This window comes from Pipistrellus hanaki, assembly GCF_964339955.1.
Source record: "Pipistrellus hanaki genome assembly, chromosome: 11".
Classification (NCBI taxonomy): Eukaryota; Metazoa; Chordata; class Mammalia; order Chiroptera; family Vespertilionidae; genus Pipistrellus; species Pipistrellus hanaki.
Window position 1 is genome coordinate 64,660,174 of NC_140513.1, and position 24,149 is coordinate 64,684,322.

At 48.3% G+C, this 24,149-nt stretch overlaps 1 protein-coding gene across 1 annotated transcript in view; it reads left to right on the top strand.

Moving 5' to 3' along the window:
- The first annotated feature begins 1,778 nt into the window (after positions 1-1,778).
- ACO1 (aconitase 1) overlaps positions 1,779-24,149 on the top strand; it is a 61,107-nt gene continuing 38,736 nt past the window's right edge. The window contains exons 1-3 of the mRNA XM_084898948.1: positions 1,779-1,924; positions 21,459-21,577; positions 22,830-22,998. Of these exons, the coding sequence (XP_084755074.1) occupies positions 21,481-21,577; positions 22,830-22,998 (266 nt within the window). The 5' untranslated portion in view covers positions 1,779-1,924; positions 21,459-21,480. The remainder of the gene's footprint in view (positions 1,925-21,458; positions 21,578-22,829; positions 22,999-24,149) is intronic.

Below are 24,149 nucleotides of genomic sequence, written 5' to 3' on the forward strand. Positions count from 1 at the left end.
ACTTCCTGTCAAGGATTACCAGTTATCATATTATATGTCTGTTATCATTAACATTATGTGCCAAAACATTATGTGCCAAGACATTTTGTGCCCAAAACAGGTTTGGCTCAGTGGATAGAGCATCAGCCTGCGGACTGAAGGGTCTCAGGTTCGATTCCGATCAGGGGCATGTACCTTGGTTGCGGGCACATCCCCGGTAGTGGGTGTGCAAGAGGCAGCTGGTCGATGTTTCTCTCTCATTGATGTTTCTAACTCTCTATTCCTCTTCCTTCCTCTCTGTAAAAAATCAATAAAATATGTGTGTGTTTTTTTTAAAAAAAGACATTTTGTTTTCTGAAGGGCTGCCTCCGTAAGAATAAAAATTCTCTCCCAGCCTCCCCCTCCCGCTGTCCGCTGCTCTCCCTGACTTCCACAGCGGGGTCTCTAGTATTGTTTTTCTGGGTTAGTCCTGCACCTCTGGCGTACAGTGGACACTCAAGGAACATTTGTTCAATGAATGTTAATGGAAGGAATTTAGAAACTGGGTGAGAAGTCTTCTCTGGTATAGAAAATATAGGAAATAGCCCCTTTCAAAATTAAATACAACCCTTTATGTTGGAAAATTAAATGAAGCTAGGGGATAGCTGTGCTCTGTGGCGTAGCATGATGCAAACCTGTGGCCTTCAGAGTCAGCCAGGCCTGAGGGTGCACCCCGGCTAGGGGACATTTCATATTTGCAAAACGGGGCGCTATTCCTCTGCATAGGGCAGCCGGGATAGTCCCAGCACATAACCTGCAAAGCTCCAACCATAGGGCTCCGCGGGCTCCGAGCATGGAAACCGGTAGCAGTTGGCATTAGTATTAGCTATTATTCATCTTACCGCTGACTTATTCAGATACTCAACACAGAAAACTACACTGTCTAACCACTACGCTGTTCGCCCGAAATGAATACAAAATAATACGGAAAATAAAGATAGAAAACGACGACAACTTTCCACCTAACTGGGCAGGAAAGCCTCACCCCTTTCATCCAGGAGGACCTAACCGCTCCGTTGGACTCAGTGCCCGGGAGGGCAGAATTCCAACCACCGTCCAGAAAGCAGGTCCCGCGGAGGAGAAGGCCGGGGCCACTCTCAGCAGCCCCTTCTCCTGGGGCCCAGCCTGCGTTCCAAAGAGTGTTTTTTGGTTTTTTTTTAAAGTCACACCCAGAAACTTGGCGTTTGTAACCATGGAAACCTTGAAGTTTCCCTATCAAGTCTGCATGACCCCGAGGCCCACTTGGCACGCTTGGCAAGGAATGAAGCTTGGCAAGGAATGAAGGCGTGTGTGTGTGTGTGTGTGTGTGTGTGTGTGTGTGTGTGAGAGAGAGAGAGAGAGAGAGAGAGAGAGAGAGAGAGAGAGAGAGGCGGAGTGGGAGGAGGCGGGGGAGGAGCGAGATCACACCTACCCAGCAGCCAGATAGTGGAGCCTTAGGGTGGTTTTGCAGCCAAATCACTTTTAAAGCTGCATTTCTACCCCCCACCCCCCACCCCCAACCCCACCCCCTGGCTCACTTCCCCGCGCGAGCCTGGCAGTGGCCCTCCAGGCCCCAAAGCGGCTGAAGTCGCCTGGGTGCAGGCCCTGGTCGCGCACGAGCGGCCCGGGCCCCGGGGAGGGCGGGTCCCGGCGGCGCCCGCCCATCAGCCACCCGGTCCCAAGGCCAAGTCCGCGGGGCGGGGCGGAGCGGGCAGACTCCGCCCGCCCTCCGGCCCGGCTCGGACCCCCCCTACCCCGGGCCCCGCTGGGCCCGCCCCGCCCCGCCCCGCCCCCTGGCGGCGGGCGGCGCGGGGAGGGCCGGGAGGTGCAGCGGGTGGACCCGGGCAGCTCGCGGAAGCCGCCCGCAGCGCCAGGAGCGGCCGCAGCGGCGTGGTGTCCGCCTGGCCCCAGCCCTCGGAGCAGCCCGGTGAGTCCCGCCCGCCGGCCCGCGGCCCGGGGAGCGCGCCCGGTCCCGGAGGAGCCCGCGGGCCCCTCCGCGGCGCCCGGGCCACGTTCCCGAGCGGTTCTCCGGCGCCGGCGGCCCGGGGCGGGGAGTCCGGAGGCCGCGGGGAGGACCGGGGACTGGTCCTCCCGGGGACCGACCTCCGCCCCGCGTCCCCGGCCCGCGCGGCACGGGGGGCAGGGCCGGGGCTGGCACGGCCTCCCCGCCCCGCTGCCCGGTGTGCGCGCCGCCGGGAGCCCTGGCCGGGCTGGCGGTCCCGGCCCCGCGGAGCGTGTGCGGCCTCCGGGTAGGCCTCGCCGGGCCCCGGTGCCCGGACCGGGCCATCCTCCCCGGGTGCCGCCGATCGGCAGTCCGCACCAAGTGGCAGGGGAAAAAGGGCCAGGGGAAAGCAGCCCTCGGGGGAAGATGGACGGGCTGGCACGGAGCACGTCCTGAGAGGTTCGGAGACCAGGGGGGAGCACGGGCTGCCTCCCCCAGCCACCGGCCCGCAGGGGCATGTCTCCCTCCTGCACCGTGTACCGCGCGCAGCTCCGGGCGACAGGGCCTCTGGGAAAGCAGTTCTCAAACTTTTGGGGAGACCCAAAACCCCTTTACACTCTTAAATATGAGTGTATACTCAGGAGCTTTCGTGTATATATGGGTTATATTTTTCGATATTGACCATCTAGAACAGGAATTTTTACTTTATTTTAAAACCATAGTGGTCCTGTGATAGTTAGCCTAACTTTTTTTTTTCTTTCTGAAAGTAGCCATGTTGTCCAAAACAGACTGTTACTGAGAAGAGTGAGTGGCATGTTACATTTTTGCAAATCCTTTTGATGTCAGGTTTCATAGCAGGCAGCTGGATTCTCCTATCTCCTTCTGCATCCAGTCTGTTGCAATATCACGTGTCATGTAGCCTTGCAGAACCTCCCAGTGTATACTCCTGAAAACGTGAGAGTGAGAAAGCCATTGGCCTCTCGGTGTTATTACAAAACTGGTGTTGACCTTGTGGATTCCTAGACTGCCCGGTTCCGAACGCTGAGAACCCTGCTGTGGGAAATGCCTCCGAGGCGGCAGTCACTGGCCCGGCTGCTTGTTGCGATCCTGCCTCTGAAGGGAACGCACGCCAGCCCATGCCATGGGCAGCCTTAAGCTCTGCTTGCTATTTGTGACCAAGTGCTGGGGCCCTGCATCAGCGATGGTGAGCCCTGCTGGCCGCCTGGAGACTCAGCAAGGCTCACAGGTGGCTCAGAACGTCAACATAGTGGGCCTTCCTTCCAATAGCTTACTGTGGATTCTTCTCTGATCCCAAATCCTTTGCAATTGTCACTCTAGCCATGTCTATCTAAGATGTGAGTATAGGAGGCAACTAATTGAGGTTTCTCTCTCTCTCTTTCTCCCCTACCCCTCCTCCTTTCTCTCTAAAAGTCAATAAAAGCATATCCTTGGGTGAGGATTTAAGAAAGAAAACAAAAATAAAAATTCGCATTATATGTATATGTTATACACTGTAAATGTACATTGTGTGCATGTATGTGTATGTGGGCATTTGTGTGTCTATATATATGTACCTAAGTCATATGGGTGTATGCTTACCTATTCCATCTATTTAAAATTGCCTTATCAGTGTTTGGAGTCCTGGAGTCCTGATATACAGAACTATGGAAGCTGTAGTGAGTGTGGAACGAGTGGAAGGGGACAGTGGGCTTTTACGTGGTTGTTTCTGTGCCTGCAGAGTGAGCTGTCTGCATCCGGATGGCAGCAGTCCGGGTCCGACAGGACCTAGGGTCCAGAGCAGAGCCCACCCGGAGCTTGTGGCGAGCGTGCAGGGGTCTGTGTGACTGATACCAGAAGTTCTTCCCCAAAGAACAGGCATGCCCGGTGCTTTTGTCTTTGCTTTCTCCGTGTGCGTTTCTGTTTGCCGTTGCATGGCCTGGAGTTTGCTGGGACCTCACTCCCCAGTCTCGGTGCTCTTGCACTTTCCGCTGGCAGAGGTGTGTGCCTGAGAGGCCCTTCCTGCATCCTTCCTGGTGCGTGGTAGGTGGGACCCCTCTCTGGGTTACTGCCTCCACGTCAAGTTGGGTCAGCACAGGTTCAGGTAGAAGTTCCATACGTCACAGACAAGTAGTTCTCTACGTCTGCCCGTCCTCCCGCTCCTGCATCCACAGGGCCTCTGTGCTCCGGGCTGCTGCCCCCCTTCGGAAAGGTCGCAGACACACGGGCGGTTGCATCTGTGGTTACACTCTCCACTGATGGGAGCAGCCAGTGGATTCACCTCTGAGCGTCTGCTCTGTTCTTGGTATAAAGATATTTATCGACCTACTTCCCTTGCCCCAGCCCGTGCCCAGCTCCGCGCTGGATTCTGGAAAAAGTAGGAGCAAAAACAGATGTGGGCCCCGTCTTAGCGGAGCTTCTGGCTGGTGGTTCCTCGGGGAACTGCTGGTTCATAGAGACAGAGTGTCCCCAGGAGCCATGGTCCCGTGTGGAGAACAGTCCCCTCCCGGGTGTGCGCTCAGAGCAGGTGCTGAGAAGATCCTAATAAAACCAACGTTTATGGCCACGCTCCTAGCCAAGAACTTCCTTCGCCTGCCTTCCTCCACTCTTTCATGGAGGAAGTCACCCCTGCGAGGCAGCCGGACTCTGCAGGAAAGGAGCTCCAGCCTGGCTCAGCCACTGGCCCAGCCCCGCAAGGCCCTTCCTCTCTGGGGGCCTCGGTCTCCTCGCCTTTGAAGTGAGAGCTTGGGCCCCTGGTGTCCCAGGTCGGGACCTGCAGATTCTGGAGGAGCCGGTGTTTTGCTGGAGCTGGTTGTGGCACTAGTGTTTGTGTGCATGTCTTCCAGCTCCGTTCCAGTGGCATCCCGTGTTCTAGCGTGAAGTACGCCATCATCCGTGTGTTTACACCACGGAGATCTGCTCTGAGGCCAGCGCTCCCCCACTCTGCAGGTTGTTAAAGGTTTACCAGCTCACCGTTGCTGTGTCAGAGCCCGGTGATTTTCCTCTTTATTTTAATAAAAAACAGACTCTTTAGCCAGGACAAAAATGCTGGACTTGGGGTGCATGGTTCAAGTTCTCCAAATTTTTGATAGGGAAAAAAAATAGTGTGTGTTCACTATATTCTAGAATACAGGTCAGCAGACTTTACAGTAAAGGGTCAGATAGCATTTTACAATTTGTGCGCTCTCCTGTCTCTGTTGCAACTATTCAGCTCTGCTGTTGTAGTGTGGAAACAGCCAGAGGCAATCTGTGAGTGAATGGACACAGCTGAGTTCCAGTAAAACTTTTTTTTATAAAAACAGGTGCTAAGCTTCAGGTTGCTGACCCCTGTGCTGGAATGTCGAAACAAGGAGCCGTGCTTCCTGAGGGTAGCATCATAGAAAAGGAAATCCTTTAGGACGTTATGTGTGAATATTAGGGACTTGATATTCCAAGACAGACATGGCTAGAGTGACAGCTGCAAAGGACTTAGGATCAAAGAAGAATCCACAGGAGGCTATTGAGAGGAAGGCCAAGTGTGTTCAAGTTTTGAGGACACAGCCCTGGGTGGAGGAGGGGAGGCGGTGTCTGTTCCCAGCTGGCTCTCTGGAGCCATCTCGGACATGCTGGGATGGGGGACCAGCAGTGTGAGTGTTAGGTGTTCGTGGGCTGGAGCGTCATCCTGTACACCAAAAGGTTGCAGGGGTTCGATTCCCAGCCAGGGCACATCCCTAGGATGTGAGTTGGATCCCCATTCACTGCGTGTGTGTATGGGAGGCAACTGATTGATGTTTCTCTCTCTTTCTCCCCTGACCCTCCTCCTTTCTCTCTAAAAGTCTAATAAAAGTATATCCTCTGGTGAGGATTAAAAAAAGAAAACAAAAAGAAAAACTCTTTATTATTTGTACATATGTTATACACTCTAAATGTACATTGTGTGTATGTATGTGTATGTGGGCATTTGTGTGTCTGCATATGTACCTAAGTCTTATGGGTGAATGCTTACCTATTTTGTCTATTTAAATTTGCCATATCGGTGTTTGGGAGACAGATATACCGAACTATGGGAGTTACAGTGAGTGTGGAACGGGTGGAAGAAGACAGTGGGCGTTTACTTGTTGCATTTGGTGATACCAGGTCAGCCTGCCCTGCAGTGTTCGAGTATCGCTTTTACAGCCTGAAAACAAAACTGAAAACGAGAATCCCAACAACCTGTATTTTAAAAAAGAAGATAGTTATTTCTCCAGTAAAAATGTCACAGCAGCCTCCTCTCCCCCGATAGGGAAAGCCACGTTGATTGTCACATCATGGTTCTGAACGAGGGTGTGCGCTACGGGTATATGTTAACGCAAAGGAATCTCGACAGACCGCCTCTCAGGCCGGAAGATTTCATTAAACAGCAGCGTTAGATTTAAGCCCCAGGTCAAAGGGTTCCTTACTGGACTGTCGTGCAGCCTTTACGGTGGTGTTGTAAATGCTGTGTCACGGAGTAGCCAGGAGTACAGTTTAATAAAAAAACATATTACCCAAGAATGTTTCCCTGTGATCCTGCTTTTCAAGAAGAGGCAGCATGTGCCTGTATGTGTGGGTGTGCACACGCGTGGACCGAGGCAGGGGCTCTGCCACGCACCGAGGGCTTTTCTCTGCGTTCTGGAGTAAGCTGGCTTTCAGTGGTCTTCCCTTTGCTTATCAATGCTTTCTAGCTGGTATTAAAAACGTATGACATTGGATATGACAAGTAATAAATTGGACAGGACCAAAAATACGCCCCATAGTTACTTGTACACCTAGTAGGAGAACAACCGGTAGCCTGCGTTTGCCTTAGACACACTTACGGCCCTTCCTCCCCGTGGGAAGTGGGGAGACGGGGCCGAGGCCCAGGCCTGGGGAACCGAAAGCAGGCCCGCTGCCAGGCCGCTGTCACGCGTGCTGCTTCCCCGTGGAGTGGGCTCCAGCCCCCACCCACCCTGTCCCTCCAGGTGACCCCGAGGCGGGGAAGTTCTGCATAAACACATCAACTGAGAAGCCACCAGCTGACCCTCTCTCTCCCTTGGTCGCCTGGCCTACATGTCTTTCTCGGCCATTTTTAATGGAACACGTCAGACATACGAAGTGGAGAATAGAAACCTACAGCTTCAACCAAGAGGAACGTTAACATTTGGCCAATCTTGTTTCATATACACTGAGTGGCCAGATTATTACGATCTCTAAATGCATAATAATCTGGCCACTCAGTGTATATTCTATATAATAAAAGGCTAATATGCAAATTGTCCCCTCGACCAGTAGACCAGTAGTTCGACCAGCAGGCAGGCTGGCCAACCGCCCATGTCCCCTGCTCCTGGCCAGGCTAGCCGGACCACACCCATGCACAGGTTCACGCACCGGGCCTCTAATATAATATGTATACTGAGTGGCCAGATTATTATGCATCCAGAGGTCATAATAATCTGACCACTCAGTGTATACTCCTTTTTCTCTCTGACATCTTCATTTTCACCTGTATAAATTAACAGAAAACATTCTTCTTTGTTGTGTCATTTTAGTAACAAGCAGGGGCTGACTGCTGTAGCCAAATCTTTAAACTCCTCTGCCCAGGGTCAGCGCCGCTCAGACACCGGGTGGACCTTGAGTACCTGCTGTGCTGTCCCGCTCTCTGTGGCTGCTTTTGCTCGTCCGTGTGCATGTGTCTTCCCTCTTTCTTTCCCCACTTCCCTGCAAAGCCTTTCTCCCTGGCTACCGCTGTCTCTCAGGTGACTTTCTCATAATCCTTATCCTGCTTTAGCGATTTGTGTGCTGATCTTAGTCTTCTGGTTAGATTTGTTTGAAGCAAAGAAGTGTTTTTCTTATCTTCTGTATTACTTAGCAGTGCTTAATGCAAAGGAGATGCTCAAAGAATAGATGCTACATTAATTGGAATCAAGTTCATTGAAGGGAAATTTTTTTTTTTAATTGTCATCCAAGGATGTATTTTTTCCAATGATTTATAGGGCTAGTGGAAAGGAGAGGGAGAGACAGAGAGAAACACCGATGTGAGAGAGACACATCGATTGGTTGCCTCCCACATGCCCCCGACCAGGGCCAGGAGCTGGCAACCAAAGCATGAGCCTTTGACCAGAGTTGAACCAGGGACCCTTCAGTCCTCAGGCCGGTGCTCTATCCACCGAGCCAAACCAGCGAAGGTGGGAAATTTTTTATTATATAATAAAAGAAATGCATCACATTGAAAGAAAAATTCACAGACCCTGCCTAGTACCAAGAACATTTAATGCCACCTAATTTTAAAACGTGTTAAAGAATTGTGATAAAAAGACTTCAATTTGGTCTGTTACCATTTTTGCAAATACACATCTGGAGCCTTTAGTTTTTTTTGGTTTTATAATGTTTTTCCTTAGTAGATAAGAGTGGCTCTGGCTAGATTTTAAAGTATCCATAGTGTTTTAAAATATAGATTTAAATGTCCAGTAAAGAAATAGGCCATGTTTAGAATCCCCCTGCCCGGGAAGTAAGTGGAGAGCAATCTCATGAATAACAGTAGGTCACAGGTATTGAGTTCCCAGCGTGCACTGTGCTTCCCTCTGTTGTCTTGTTTCGTTACACAGCAGCCATTGTGAGCTGGGCAGAGCCGTGCCGGCCAGGTATCATTACCTTAAATCTGCATAGAAGTAACTGAGGTTTAGGGAGGTAAGTGAATCTTGAATACTTACCTTTAGAAAGTGGCAGTCTGATTTTTGGTGTTGATTGGAAACCAGAGGGCTTTGAGATTATATGTTGCAAACATGCAAAGTCAGGGAACTATCTTTCTGAGCATTGTATGTCTTTGGGAGACATACGCTGCTCTTGAGGTAAATATGCATGTGTCCCTTAATGCGATCTAGCTACTAAAGGGACATCACACTCTCTGAGCCCATCGTTTCTCAGGTTCCTTGTGTTCTGCTCTAGTCTTTGCTTTAAAAGTTATCCACCTTCTCTGATGAGTTAGCAAGGCCAGTGCATGCGTGCTGGTGTGAGTCTCATTCCGCTCTTGACCTCAGATGACTCTGGGCAAGTCCATGTTTGGACAGTGTGATTTGCAAAAGCAGATGTTTACGGAGCACTTCATTATTCCTTATCCTCACCCTCCTTTTCAGACAGTTATTGTGACATTACAAAGCACAGTTCACGCCATGGCATCGCTCACAGAGAAGCTGCGTCAGTGTAAGACAGTGCCCTCCTGCCTAGTTGCCAGGTTTGGATTTTTAGTTGGGCGGGGAGGGGTGAAAAATCATTGCTGACGGTCTGTTCTGCACAAGAGCTGCACAGGGCAGACGTACCAAAGGTACAGTGGTGTAATATGGTGGGGCCCGGCCTGCCTCAGGGTTAGCCTTCAGGGTGGTAGGTTTTATAAAACCCTGTTTGCCCAGGTAAGGAATGAGTTACTTTATTTGTGCTGGTGGTGCCTATCCTGTTGACAGCAGCCCACCCTTTAAAAGTTATCTATCATAGCTGAAACCGGTTTGGCTCAGTGGATAGAGCGTAGGCCTGCGGACTGAAAGGTCCTGGGTTTGATTCCTGTCATGTACATTGGTTGCAGGCACATCCCTGGTGGGGAGTGTGCAGGAGGCAGATGGTCGATGATTCTCTCTCATCGATGTTTCTGACTCTCTTTCCCTCTCCCTTCCTCTGTAAAAAATCAATAAAATACATTTAAAAAAAATGAAAGTTATCTATCATATAAATGTTGTCCAAGTTAAGGATGATTTAGAGGAGATAGAGGTGACTAGCTAGTCCTCACATGCGTACCTTTGAGTTTGAGGATCGTTGTAATGTGAGATTTAATTTTTTCATTCCACTTGGCTAATTTGAGTCCTTACGTGAAGAGTGACTGTAAAATGCTGTCACGTGGGCAGCCCTGGCACCAGGGGGCCTCGGTCTGACGCCCAGCTTGGCCAGGTACCAGTCACTAGACCTTGGCAAGTTACTGAACCGCCCTGATCCTCAGTACCATGGGATGGCAATGGCTCTCTCACGCAGTTGTTGAGAGACCAGGTTACACAATGAGGGTGAGGCGCCTGGCTCCCCGCAGGCTCCCAGCACATGCCATCAGGCCCGGTGCTGGTGGAGTGATGTGGCGCTCATGGCATCATGCCTGGTGGTTGCTGCTGTTCTGTTTTCTGTTCCAGCCCCGGGCTCCTGAGCTCCAGGCCCAGGTATGCAGTTGCCTGCTGGATGTCATCACCCCAAATCCACCCCAACATCCAGGTTCCCACGTTAGTCATCGGTCCTGCCAGCATGCCCACGGGAGGGACTCAGGCGCCCTCCCCACCGCTCTGTCTTCAGGGCTCACCCTGCGTCCATCCTGCTTTCCTCACTCTTCCTGGGATCCTGAACTTGTCTAACTCAAAAAGAGAGCTTCTGGCCCTGGCTGGCTTGGCTCAGTGGATAGAGCGTCGGCCTGGGGACTAAAGGGTCCTGGGTTTGATTCTGGTTAAGGGCACACGCCCCAGGTTGTGGGCTCAGATACCCAGTGGGGGGCATGCAAGAGGCAGCCGATGAATGATGCTCTCTCATCATTGATGTTTCTATCTCTCTCCCTTCCTCTCTGAAATCAATAAAAATATTTTTTTTTAAAGGCAGAGGGAGGGAGGGAGGGAGGGAGGGAGGGAGAAAGGGAGAGAGAGAGAGAGAGAGAGAGAGAGAGAGAGAGACACTCTGTTCTCTTTTCCTGGCGTGACTGTAGTAGCACCTTAATCTGCCTCCCTGCCACTGCCCTGAGTCAGTCCCCGCCACTACCAGGCTGATCTCTGACAGGCAGATCAGGAGACTGCAGCTTAGCACCCTTTACTGTGCATCCTTGTCTTCCGATGAATCCGAACGGTCTGTGACGTCCCTCGTGATGTGGCCCCTGCCCTCCTTTCCTCTCGGCCCTGCCCAGCGTGTACCCGAGGATTCCCACAGGGCCCTCCTCCAGGGCCTCTGCACAGGCTGCTGTCTGCCCGCGGTTTCTCTGCCTGACTCCGTCCCGCTGCGTCCTTCTGGAAGGCTCCTGCGAGGTGTCGCCGTGGCTGGAGGCCTTCCTCACAGCTCCCAGGCAGGCTAAGGTCTCCCGGAGGCTCCTTCACCACCCTCCCTCTGCCACCGCCTCCCGGCCGGCCGGTCTGTGTGTGGCCGCAGCGCGAGGGGCCTTTTCCCCCGTGTCCTGGTGCTCGGTCCATAAATGTCCTCGCTGAGCTCCTGAACCCACACCGGGCCCGTCTCCCGAACAGTTCAGCCCCAGATGTGTCCTGGCTAATGCCACTCCGTTACTTGTCCCATCGCTGACCCAGTAAGGGGGCCTCTACATGTGGATCTCATGCCACCGTGCGGTGGTGCCCTGAGGGGACCAGAGCACAGGGCTTGAGAGCTGGGCCTTCCCGTCGGGGGTGGACTCGGCTTGAGTTCCATTCTCCCTGCAGCAGGCCTGGGACCTGGTTCCCACCTCAGCTCCTGACCACGCAGCTGGGCTGCTGTGGGGCCAGAAGCCAGGAGATCGGGTCCTTCCCATCAGCTGCCTTTCTTCTGGAAAACCAATAAGCACACGGTTTATACCTCATGCTTCTGGGAGCATGACTATCGTTAGTCATCATTCTTTTTTATTTTTTAATATATTTTATTGATTTTTTACAGAGAGGAAGGGAGAGGGATAGAGAGCTAGAAACGTCGATGAGAGAGAAACATCAATCAGCTGCCTCCTGCACACCCCCCACCGGGGACGTGCCTGCAACCAACGATACATGCCCTTGACCGGAATCGAACCTGGGACCTTTCAGTCCAGCAGGCTGGCGCACTATCCACTGAGCCAAACCAGTTTCGATGTGAGTCATCATTCTTGAGTCCACGCAGTTCTGAGGTGGGTGGAGGTGGGTGGGGGCGGGTGACTGCTGAAACTGGGTGCAGTCATGGAGATAAATGCTGTCCTGGGGGACTGAGGCAGCCCTGCCCGCAGCCTCTGGGGTGACACTCTTCCTCAAGTCTGAGCTGGACAAGTTCAGGAATCTGAAACGAGTGTGGGAGCTTGAGGACACCAGGCTGAAAGGGTGCAGACTAGCGTGCTCTGTGACGCTCTGACAGCACAGCTGCCTGTCCCCTACTCCTGCTCCCGGGACTGGGGTGCGGCAGGCCTTGGTGGGGGTCTCTGCACGCGTCGTTTGGACGCCCCCTGGTGACGGGGATGCTGCAGGGGAGGGGACCCACGTCCTAGGAAGGGCTGAGGACTGGCCATAACGAGGAAAGGAGGAGGTCGGGAGCAGAGCCCAGGCCGGGTCAGGACCCCTGGTTCTGAGGAGGCCTGTCCAGCTTCTTCCTTTATTTCCCGGCCAAATGTTTCCTGACCCCAAGATGCCTTTCTTTTCTTGATGCATCTCTGGAATTATAAATCCTCAAGTTCACCAAGACTTTGGGGGGAAACGCTGCTTATAGTAGCCCACTATTCCGTCCTTTGAGTTGGAGCTAATGCCTGGTATACAGTGAGCCTCAAGGCTGTGTCGGGCGAGCCTCTCCCCTTTGGGAATCGCTATGATATTGTGCCGCCTCGGTCGCAACCTAGAACTCGGGAGCCTCGAAGGGGCAGGGGTGTTCCTTTCTGGCCTGAAAGAAAGAGCAGGGGCTGCTGGATGAGGGGTGCAGCAGCCACTGCCTGGCCCCCAATCCTGGCCCCTGCCTTTGGCAGCGGCTGTGCACGTCTGCCGAGTGAGTCACGATCATTTTAGGATACATCCTGGAAATTTCCAGTGTTACTTAACGACGAAGTTCAGAAGCAGAAGGGCTCGTTTTGAGGAAGTAGCCACTTTTTATATTACAGGCTGATTTCTTACCCAACTTGAACAAATTCAGATGTTGGAAACCTGCAGTTTAACCAAACATAAAGCTAGGAGAGTACTCTGTAGTTTGTCTTTAGTCAAAATCACTGGAGTGTCCTCTCTGCTCTCCTTTTGACCTCTTTTTTTGCACTCTTTCTTGCCTTTCTCAGGCCTACCTCAGGGCCTTGGCACATGACCTGACCCCTCCTCCAGATGGCATGTGACTTTTCTCTCTTCCTTCAAGGCTCTGCTGCTGTGGCTCCATGTCAGTGAGGCCTGCTCTAATCTCCTGACGTCCCTCAAGGCCAACACTCCCCACTGCTCTCACCCCGCTTTATCCACACAGCTGCTCCCTCTCTGACTTGGTTTGTATATTTACTTACTTATTTAGTTAGTTAGTTAGTTTTTCTCCTTCCACTAAGATGGGAGCTCCATGAGGGCAGGAACTTTGTTAGTATTGTTCCTGGGTGTATCCCTACTGCCTAAACAGTTCCTGGCATATGGATACTATAAATATGTATTGAATAAATAAGTCGGAATTTTTTTTCATTTGGAAAGGCCTTTTTAGATCATCAACTAACCTTATGTTACAGATTAGGAAACTGAGGGACAGAAAGGTCATATGGCTTATTGAAATGAAATTGTATCATTTAAAAGCTGTTGTAACTCTTTAAAAGGCCTAGGAATATATGTGGAGCATTCTGGTTGATTGTCAAGTAGAAAACAAACTAACTTAAAAATTTAGCAAAAAGAGACAAGCCGTTATGTGATGGCAAAGCTTTCTGATATAGAAGGCAGACTCATGTTCATTTTTAAAGAGTAAAGTGCATTTCTTTCTCCAACTCCCTCTTTCTCTTTTCTCTTTCTCATTCTCTACCAAAACAGGCAATGGTTCTTATCACTTCTCTTGCAAAATTCTTTTGATCACAAGTATCACATTTAAGAGATTTTTGTTTTATTTTTGTTTGTGTGTTTTTTAAATTACTTTTTATGATTCTAAGAAGATCAAAGAGATAATCTGGTTTCTGGAAAAATTCAGAGCTATTTGGGCTGCTCCAGTTTCCTAGATGCATCTGCAAGCAAGTGATTTCTAGCTCCCTGCTTGGCGAAAGAACCGAGTTAGCAGGCTGTGGTGGTTTGCTGGCCTGAGCGGTCCTGACCTCGGTCTTGTTTATGCTCACATAGACATCCTTGGAATCTCACTTTTGTCAAAAAGTTGTTTATAAGTAGAATGACACTCTGATACATGACCGTCAGTTTAGGAGTGGGACCAATTAATTTCTCTTTAAACAAACAAACAAACAAACAAAGCGGCATATCTGATTTTTATAGTGAACTGAATTGAACTCTAGAGATGTAGTGATATTGGACTTGGGAGTTGGAAGCCATGATAATTCAGGTGGGTGTTTTCAGGAGAGTGAGAAGAGAGGAAGAGAAGTGGGTAAACCACATGAAACACAGAAGGAACTCTTTTTGTTGTTTGCATAAATTTTAAAAATCTGCTCTCCTGGAAACTGACATATATGCACACTCTGTACCTCCTAAGCCCCCTGCCCCCCAGTTAGCTCTATCCTCCCACCCCTTGCTGACCGGGTCCTGCTGCTCAGGGTCACTCCTCTCCTCTCCTCTGCTCCTTCCCACAGGTGCATGGAAAGCCTGGGGTTGGCTGTGGGGCCCACTCATCTCTATGCCTCTCTCTATGTCCCTGGCAACATAGAGGATCCAACTTTTGACAGCAGGGGCAGCCAAGTCTTGGACTCACATTCTCCAAAGGCAGGAAATGATCTGAAGAAGTGAATCTTATTTCATCTGATCGCTGGAGTTTGGCTAAAGTCAGCCGACTGTTCCAAACATCTCTACAGATCTGGCTGTGCCAACACCCATCACTGCATGGCGTTCACTGAGGCCCGGGCATAGGGTCTGGGGTGGTCTTCTAGCAAGCGTGATGGTGTCGCAGTGTTCTGCCCACATGCTGTACCCAGGCTCCCTCCGAAGGCCCACGGGCAAGACTGCTGCCTGGGCGAGGACCTTCAGTTTGGTTACAGATGGCAAAGCCCACTGACCAAAGGGGGATTGTGCCCGGGACTTAAGCTAATGGACCACTTACCCTGCTCTCCCCCTCTAGGTTCACGATGTACTGAGCATGGGCTGATACTGTGCATCGGGTTTCAGGGCCCACCCTTCACGTGAAGGGGAATCTTGTAGACTGTAAGTCTGAAGATCAGAGAGAGGCCCAGGGCAGTCTTTGCTTCTCCGGGGTTAGAGTCTCCTCCACATTGTAAGCTCAGACAAGTCCTCTCCGGAGGCCATCTCAGTGGCACTCAATTTGGCCTGTCTGGCAGACACGCAGTTTACGTGAGACGAAATTCAGATGTCTAACAGACAGACAGAAAAGTATTCATCTTCACTAGCAATTAGAGGAATACCCAAGATTCGCTTTTTAACCCTTCAATTTGGCAAATGGCAGAATGGAAAATTATGCTGCCTGGCTTAGGCAACTCCAGTCGCGGCCTCAGACAAGGGTCCCAAACCTGGAACGGCCTTCGCAGCTCCCGGGTGCCGTGTGGCAGGGGAGACGGGCAGAGCCTCCTCCCGCAGTCCTGCTTCTAGAATTGAAAGCTCCGAGTTTATTTTAAGGAAATGGATTAAGAACCTGTTCAAAGAAATGCATACAGAGGCTGTAGCATTGTTCGAATGTAAATATTTGGAAACAACCTACCAGCTCATACACATTCAGTAGAAACTGTACTTTGGATTGTTAATTTTGATTTTTTTTTCTTAGCTAGCAATATGCAATATGATACTGTCTCATGATGCCGGGCAGCAGTAATGTGATGATTTTGCCCAACTGTAGGCAAGTGTGTGTGTTCTGAGCATGTCTGTAGGCCTGGCTAAGCTATGTTATTCAGTAGGTTAGACATATTTAAGTACATTTTCGACTTAGGATTTTTTTCAACTTGCAATGGTTTTATCAGGATGTAACCTCAACATAAGTTGAGGAGCGTGTGTATTTTATTAAGGATTTAAATCAATTGTTATATATCTGAATGACAGATTTTTATGGTGTAGTTAAAAGTGATATTAAATATTATATGGTTGCCCTATAAAGATGTTTGTGGTCTATTGCTGCATGAGAAAAGCAATTTACAGAACAATGTGAACTTTATAAAATGTCATCTGATTGCCTTGTAAAGATGTTTGTGGTCTATTGCTGAGCAAGAAATGCAACTTACAGAACAATGTGTATTGAAGTCTGATCCATTTTGTTAAGAAATTCAAATACATTTTAAAATCGTGTTCAATGAAACTGCAACCATAATACAGATTGGCTTTTCTTTTTGTTTAGCTGCATTTTTTAGCATTTCTACAATGAGCATCTGTTTCTCAGTGTAATATTTTTAAAGTTACCATCGGAGATGTGGTTCAACAGCAAGTTTATACCTGCTAGGATTCCCTGGGAAGGAGAGGGGACGGGCTGGGGGAGAGGAGGGTGCAGCTTGGATTGACTTGTGTGAGGATGGAGCTGTCCATCTGAAGTGAAACATGAGCCACTTCACTGCGTTGGTGGAGAATGGAGGATACATTTTGGGGAGCAAGGTGGGTTTATCTAGAAATAATAGGAACAGATTTACTTTTAAAGAACTCCTCATCAGACATTATTAAAGAAAGAACTACATATTGTAGTTCCAGAAACGTTGAGAACTGTTTTATCTTCTTTTCAAAGGACATAGCTGTCAAATTCTCATTTTATAGAGACTATGCCTTCCTGTATGAAATATCCTCTGAAGATATTTATGTGAAAATTGAAAATGGCTGCTTCGGCTTTAAATAGTAAATAGTAGTAAATGAACCCATGCTTATGAAAAATAGAATTTGGGTTATATTTAGCCGTGTATAATGTAAAAAGTTAAAGCCCTTTCCCCTTATGGAATTTATTCTTCTTCTTAGGGATAATCAGTGATAACTTTAATCTTTCTTTTTCTATGCATTTTCAATACAGTGGTATATGTGTGTGAATAAATATATACTAAGAGTCTTGAAGGTTTTTAGATTTAAACTTGATTCTAGTGTGTGTTTGTTTATATATGATATATATACATATATATATACATATATATATATACACACATATATATATACATACACACACACACACACACACACACACATATCTTTTCTGTAACTTTTTCTATTTCACACTATCACTAAGTGTGAGTCCGGGCTCACATGTCTTATGTTGAATCTGAGTAAAGAGTGGTATGTTTGATGTTTTATTGATAAAGTTGGTTTGCCCTTATTCTTGGGAATAAACTGTTCGCTCAGGACAGACTGTCAAAACCTAACCATAAGCTGTTTTCCCAAAGCTTAGCTATCCGTCAGTCCTCTGGAATTCTGAACCCCATGGAAGGTTCTGTAAATGATTATAGAACTAAAAGTGCCAGAGGACTGTGGTATGCCTAAGGAAGTCCTCTACTTCTAAAGGACTTTAAGTTGTTTTTCCCTGCAGGAAATCTATATTTCATTGGAGGGAAAATCAGTGCTAGTTTCTTCCATTTTCCTGTGACCCCAGGCAGTCACTGACCTCAGGACCTGGCTTTCCCCATCAGGGGAATCTTTGCAGAAGACAGCATTCTCTGATTCCCACTCACACGTCCTTATCATCTGAAGTCACAAATCCTAGGGTGGGTGTTGGGTTAATGCCTGTTCACACTGGCACAGGAGAAGGTGCCTCCGCAGGTCAAAAGGTCAGTTGGCTGCAAGACGGGCTGTAGTTGGGAAGGAACCCCAGCTCTGGACTCTCTCCACCTTTGTGCTGGGAGCATGGCTCATCTGTTAAATATCTCAGACCTGCCTCCCTGTGCCTAACATTTAATATGTTCCATGATTTAACTTAAAAATTCGGGGTTTGACACTCTCTTCCCCATACCCACTCTTCCAGGCGCAAAATGCACCTGTGATGGCCGGGATAGTTTATCCGTCACCTCGCTGGTGAGTCAGGAAGGCTTAGCTTTGAAAGACACTGTTTCTCGACCGGTTGTCAATTGTCTTGACTTTCGAGGGTGAACTAGATAGGGAGAAGGGCTTGCGATGCAGTCACGCGTGTCTTTTCGGATTCCTTTCCTAGAAGAACCGTTCGCCGGTCCCACGTGACTGTCTGGTCAGCAGCCCCACATTCTGAAGGCGGGTGTTCAGGGAGGAAAATTAGAAACATTGATGAGAGAGAAATATCGACCAGCTGCCTCTTACATACCCCCTATTGGGGATGTGCCTGCAACCAAGGTATATGCCCCTGACTGGTATTGAACTTGGGACCCTTCAGTCCATAGGCTGACGCTCTATCCACTGAGCCAAACCGGTTAAGGCTATCCATATGGTTTTATCCTTCCTGTTGGGGTCCTCATTTAGTGGGATAAATGGCAAGTCTCTTGACTTTGTGCTCTACTTCACCTTAAACGCGCGCTCTCCTCAAACACTGAAGCCACGGTGTCTCCTTGGCACCCGGAGGTCAGTAGTATTGCTTCTCCTCCCTGAGATTCCCATTCACTCAGCCATTCCTCTGCCTTTTGCCTCTTCAGCTTTTGCTCCATCCACTACTCTTCCATTTCAGATTCCGCTGTCCAGCGCCCGCTTCTCACCTTCACCCGAGTTTCCTGCCTGACTTTTCTCTGTCTGGCTACCCTCCTGGCCAGGGCACCTGTCAGTTCAGGTTGGGACACAGGTCACAGATGGATCAGCAGTCAAATAGGGCCCACAGCCTGTTTGGTTGGCCATTGTGGGGCACAACACACAGTAGTTTATAAAACGTTATGTACCAACATCTGTAAGTCAAGAGAGGGCATGTAAAAATCCAGCCTTCCTACCTCAGGCCGGGGCTGGAGCCAAAAGGCTGCCGGCCCTGAGACGGGCACACACTGCCCAGGCTGCCGGCCCTCTGCTGCCCGCTCTGGGTAGGTTCCCTGCCTGGGCCGTGGAGGCATTGTGACCCCCCTCTCCTTTGAGCTTGGCCCTCCTTTTTTTTTTTTTTTTTTTCCCCATACATTTACACACCTCTCCTGGCACCTCGCTGCCTCCTGAACTAAGTGTAAGTTCCTACTCCACAGTGTCCACCAGTGGTTCTCAAACTGAAATGTGTCTGAAACATTTGGGAGATTAAAGACTGATTCCTGCTACACACACTCCCTGCCCCCAGGGAGTTATGATTATGATAACTCAATTATGATTTGGTAATTCAAGGGGGATACTCAGAAATACTCATATTTAACAAGAAAGATCCCAGGTAATTCTATGCAGATTCTAGGGCACATATTTAATAATAAAAGCATAATATGCTAATTAGACTGGACAACCGAACAACCTTCCAGATGTCATTCTGGACATCCTTCCTGACGAAGTTGCTGTGGTAGGGGCCAAGGCAGAGGCGGTTAGGGGCAATGAGGCAGGCAAGAGAGTGGTTAGGGATGATGAGGTAGGCAGGCAGGAGAACGGTTAAGAGCCAATAGTCCTGGATTGTGAGAGGGATGTCCCACTGTCCCACAGGATCGGGCCTAAACTGGCAGTAGGATATCCCCCAAGGGTCCCGGATTGTGAGAGGGTGCAGTTGGGCTGAGGGACACCCCCCCACACACACATGAATTTCATGCACCGGGCCTCTCGTACTTTTATAAGCACAGTTGAGTATGTTCCATTGTCCCTTGCTCGCTTTTCTTCGTTTCAGTTCCAGAATTCTTAAAGAAGGAAGTGGATTGGCCCAAATTGAGGCAGATACTTTCCTCCGCCCATGATGGCAGCTCCTACAGCACCCACAGGGGACCAGGGGACAGAAGCCTTTCTCAGGAGAATGGCTTTGCTGGCACCCAACCCGCTCTCTCCTCCAGCTTCTCTTGCCCCATCAGGTGTCTGGCTTGTCACCCGTGCTGGTGGCCCCAGGAGGGCAGGGGCTGCTTCTCAGCCAGCTTCCTCCCCCAGAACTACCTAGCACTGGACTTTAAACACAGTAGATATACAAAGCCCTATGTCAAAGTTATATGTGTACACAGCATTTTACAAAGCCCTATTTCAAAGTTATATGTGTACACAGCTAAAAATACAAACCATGCAAAGGGGTTTATGGTAACACTGAGTCCTCCTTCCCGACCTAATTTGGAAACCTCTGTCCCTCTTAAAGGAACCAGTCCCTTTTATGTCTTGATGAAGATAGGGACCTGTCTTTGGATAAAAGACCCATTTGTAACTTTTTATCTCCACAAAGAGTTGTTTGCTATACATTTCCCCCCCCCATTTTACAGCAATATGTTGATCATTTGTATTAGTCATCTCAAAATTACATTGAATATTTACTCATAAAATTTTTGGATCAATTAGGAAAATGTTACTATTCGTATCTTAAAATTAAGACTGTTGGGGAATGGATTCATTAAAGGATTTTTGCCCAAGGGATAGGAATAGAGAGCAAGTCTCTGTCGCTCACCCCAAAATGTTCTGCTCTAAGTTGTAGATATGATTGAAATCGCTGTTTATCTGTGTGGAGCCCACAAGCAATGTCCTCCCTTGTTCACTGCTTATCCTATATAATAAAGAGGCAATATGCAAATTGACTGTCACTCCAACACACAAGACGACCACCCCCATGTGGACACAAGATGGCCACCACAAGATGGCTTGCAGGGGAGGGCAGTTTGGGGGACCAGGCTGGCAGGGGAGCAGTTAGGCATCAACCAGGCTGACAAGAGAGGGCAGTTAGGGTTGACCAGGCTGGCGAGGGAGGGCAGTTAGGGTTGACTGGACCAGCAGGGGAGGGCAGTTGGGGGCAATTGGGCTGGCAGGGGAGGACAGTTAGGTTGGCAGGGGAGTGGTTAAGGGGTGATCAGGCTGGTAGGCAGAAGTGGTTAGGGTCAATCAGGCAAGCAGGTAGGTGAGTGGTTGGGAGCCAGCATCCTGGATTGTGAGAGGGATGTCCCAGATTGGAGAGGGTATAGGCTGGGCCGAGGGACACGCATACACACAGACCCAGACACACACACACACACACACACACAGACACTGTGCATGAATTTCGTGCATTGTGCCTCTAGTAATTTATAAAAAGAGACATTCTACCCAGTGCTGGGTAGAGAGTCTCCTGCAAACCTATCATTGAAGTTTGGACCTTGATGCCACCACAGTGTTACCTTAAAGATTCCCTGCTGTGAACACTCTGTTGTTGTCAGATACAACAGTGAGTCAGGGACACTTTGACCAGCACATTTGTCATTTACTTACATTGCTGCAGAGACTTACAACAGAAAGCAGTGGCTTTTAAATCCCCATTTCCAAAGTCCACGTTTTATACAGTTGCATAATATTACCTGTCAAGCGAGTCACGGGTCCAGCTCAAAGGTCTGTTCAAATAAACAGGATTTACCATGAGACACATCCTTCATTTCACTTCTTCCTGTTTCTTATCAGTGGGGAAATGTTGGGAAATTGTAGAAAGAAGACAAAAGAAGTTTGGGACTTTATGCTCTCTTCAGAGGTGAATGCTTGGTTTCACAATAGCTTCACAGAAACCCATTTTATTTGCTAAGATCATTCATGTATTCATTTACGTCCCACCTCCCTCTCTGAAAAGATAATGAATGACTTCTTGAAATAAATGTGTACCATAATTGTTTTAGAAACAAACACTCATCAAGTAAAATGAGGTCCAGCTCTGAGAGTAGAAATTAAGTGTCCTTGTTCCTTTTCAGGGACACATAGCCAGCAGGAACCATGAGCAACCCATTCGCACACCTCGCTGAGCCGTTGGATCCTGCACAGCCAGGAAAGAAATTCTTCAATTTGAATAAATTGGACGATTCAAGATATGGTAGGTACATGGCTCTATGAAGTAAGTGCTTTGGCAGCAGTTGGTATCTCATTTGCATAATAATTATGCTATGTAATAAATTAGCTTTTAGGAGAGTTGAAAAAGGCATAGCAGAGAACACGTCTTGGGTTAAGCTTTATAAATACACACACACCTTGGATTGCTCATTTTTAAGTAGTAGTACTGTAATGATGATATTCATGTAGCATTTACATAGCATTTTATAGGTTATGGAGTGTTTGAGCATACGTATTATATCATTTAATCTGAGTAACAACCCTAGAGATCATATTTATAAAGTGCAACAAGTGCTGAGGAATCTGAATTCCAGAGAGAGTCAATGACATGGTCAAATAACAACTTTGTGGTTACACAGAATAGGATTAATTCCAAATCCTGTGCTTTTCTATCTTTATACTCTTGTCTTTTCCAGATAATATTGGGGAATAATTTCATATTTCAGGATAGAACATTTCCTTTTTAAATGAGCAAAGTAGTTTTCTTATGAATTACCATGGTTTTATCCTAGAAATCCCAGTTACTATACTATATGCTGTTTGGGATTTTATTTCCTTGGAGAGATGTATGTTACTATACTTAATTATAATAATTGTAAAAGAGTTATTTTCTCATTTCTTGGACATTAGTTTTCATGAGAAATATTTCTCTGAGTATGTGTGTTTCATTTGCTAGCATATAATACATTAAATATCTACATTGATTTCTTTCATGATCTGTGAGGCAACCATTTATTCTGAAAGAATTAACTGTAATATTTTGTTTTTGCCTAGTGTGTGGGTATTTTCTGGTACTGAATTTGTCCTAAATCCATTCAATATCTTCAATACCTTCACATTTTAAACTTTTAAAATCAGTTTACATTTACCCTCTTTCCTTGTTGGAAAAATAGTCTAATGCCTTATATCAAGAGTAGAGGCCTGGTGCACAAAATTTGTACACGGGTAGGGTCGCTAGGCCGGGCCAGCCATCAGGGCTGATTGGGCCCTCTGGCTGCCTGCCAGAGCCTTTCTTCCAGCTGCTGGGGCCTTCCTTCATTCTGTGCTTCCCCCTGGTGGTCAGCGCACGTCATAGCGAGTGGCCGAACTCCTGGTCTGGTCAAACTCCCAAGGAGAAACTTTACATATTAGCCTTTTATATATGTAAATTATATAGAGATGGACTTTAAAGATCTCTTAAGATAAAGAGTCTCATGATTTTTGTTTGTTTTGCTATGCTTTCTCCTTTATCCTAGGACGCTTACCATTTTCGATCAGAGTTCTCCTGGAGGCAGCCATTCGGAACTGTGATGAATTTCTGGTGAAGAAAAATGACATTGAAAATATCCTAAACTGGAATGTCATGCAGCACAAGAACATAGAAGTGCCATTTAAGCCTGCTCGGGTCATCCTGCAGGATTTCACGTGAGCCTTCGTTCTCTTCTTCCCTGCCTCCCTCGTCAGCCTTTAAGGAAAGCTTTAAATAAAAAGCCAACCACAGTGACTATATAATTTATCACCCCATACCCAGACACTTTTGGAAACAAAAGGGAGCTATTGATTCTAGGCAGCAAGGGCTTGTTTCAGGCAAGCTGGGATGTGTTCCCTCCACCTCTTCTAGTGACAAAGGTCATTGCCTTGGTCTTGAAGACTGCAGTCCTAAACGTACCAGCGAAGGGGGACAGACATAGGAGTGGAGCTATCTTAGAATCTTTCCCCCCCACGTCCTGCCACTCAGGAGACAAGGTTCAAACAACTGTACTTGAACATTGATGTGCAGTTGAACACTGACGTGCAGTCCCGTGAGGAGTGATAGGAGTTCAGAATGCCTGACCTATTGCTGTGAAGCCCCAGTTCACATCCTGCTGTTTCCAGAATTCTTTGCTCCCCATCGGCCTCTTTTTTAAGATAGCACTCACTACCTTTCTATTTTTAAATGATATTAATTTACTCCTTCTGGAGGCCCAATTTTATTTTACTAAAGGAAGATACCCAAATTTAATTTTATTCTCTAATATACTAACTGAAAGGAAGGATTCACTTATACATTTGATTTATAACCTATTTCTCTGAATTATATTCATTCCTTTAAGTTTGGTCTGACGTTGAATCTGTGTTCATATGTTTTCTCTAGATCTTTGTCAGCCTACCATGTGAATGGGAAACAGTCATGACAGTAAAAGTTCCAGAGTTTTTAGGCAACAATTTTCCCAAAGTTCCTCACCTTAGACCAGGGGTCTTCAAACTATGGCCCGCGGGCCACATGCAGCCCCCAGGGGAGTCTGATCCTGCCCGCCAGGTTTTTTGGGCAGTGAGCGCAGCCAAGGTGTTACAGTAGGAATTAGTAGTTCATATAGTCCGGCCCTCCAGCTCTCTGAGGGACCGTGATCTGGCCCCCACTTTAAAAAGTATTAGACCATGTTGGTTGTTAACTTTAATGCAGTGATAAAACTGCCCATAGAGCTACGGCTCAGCCATAGCACTTACTCCTTAGGTGATTTCTGCTCAAGGAAATGTGGTCAGAAACTTTCACTTTCCTAAGTCATTGTTCGCTCCCCTGATGAGAGTTTCATTGC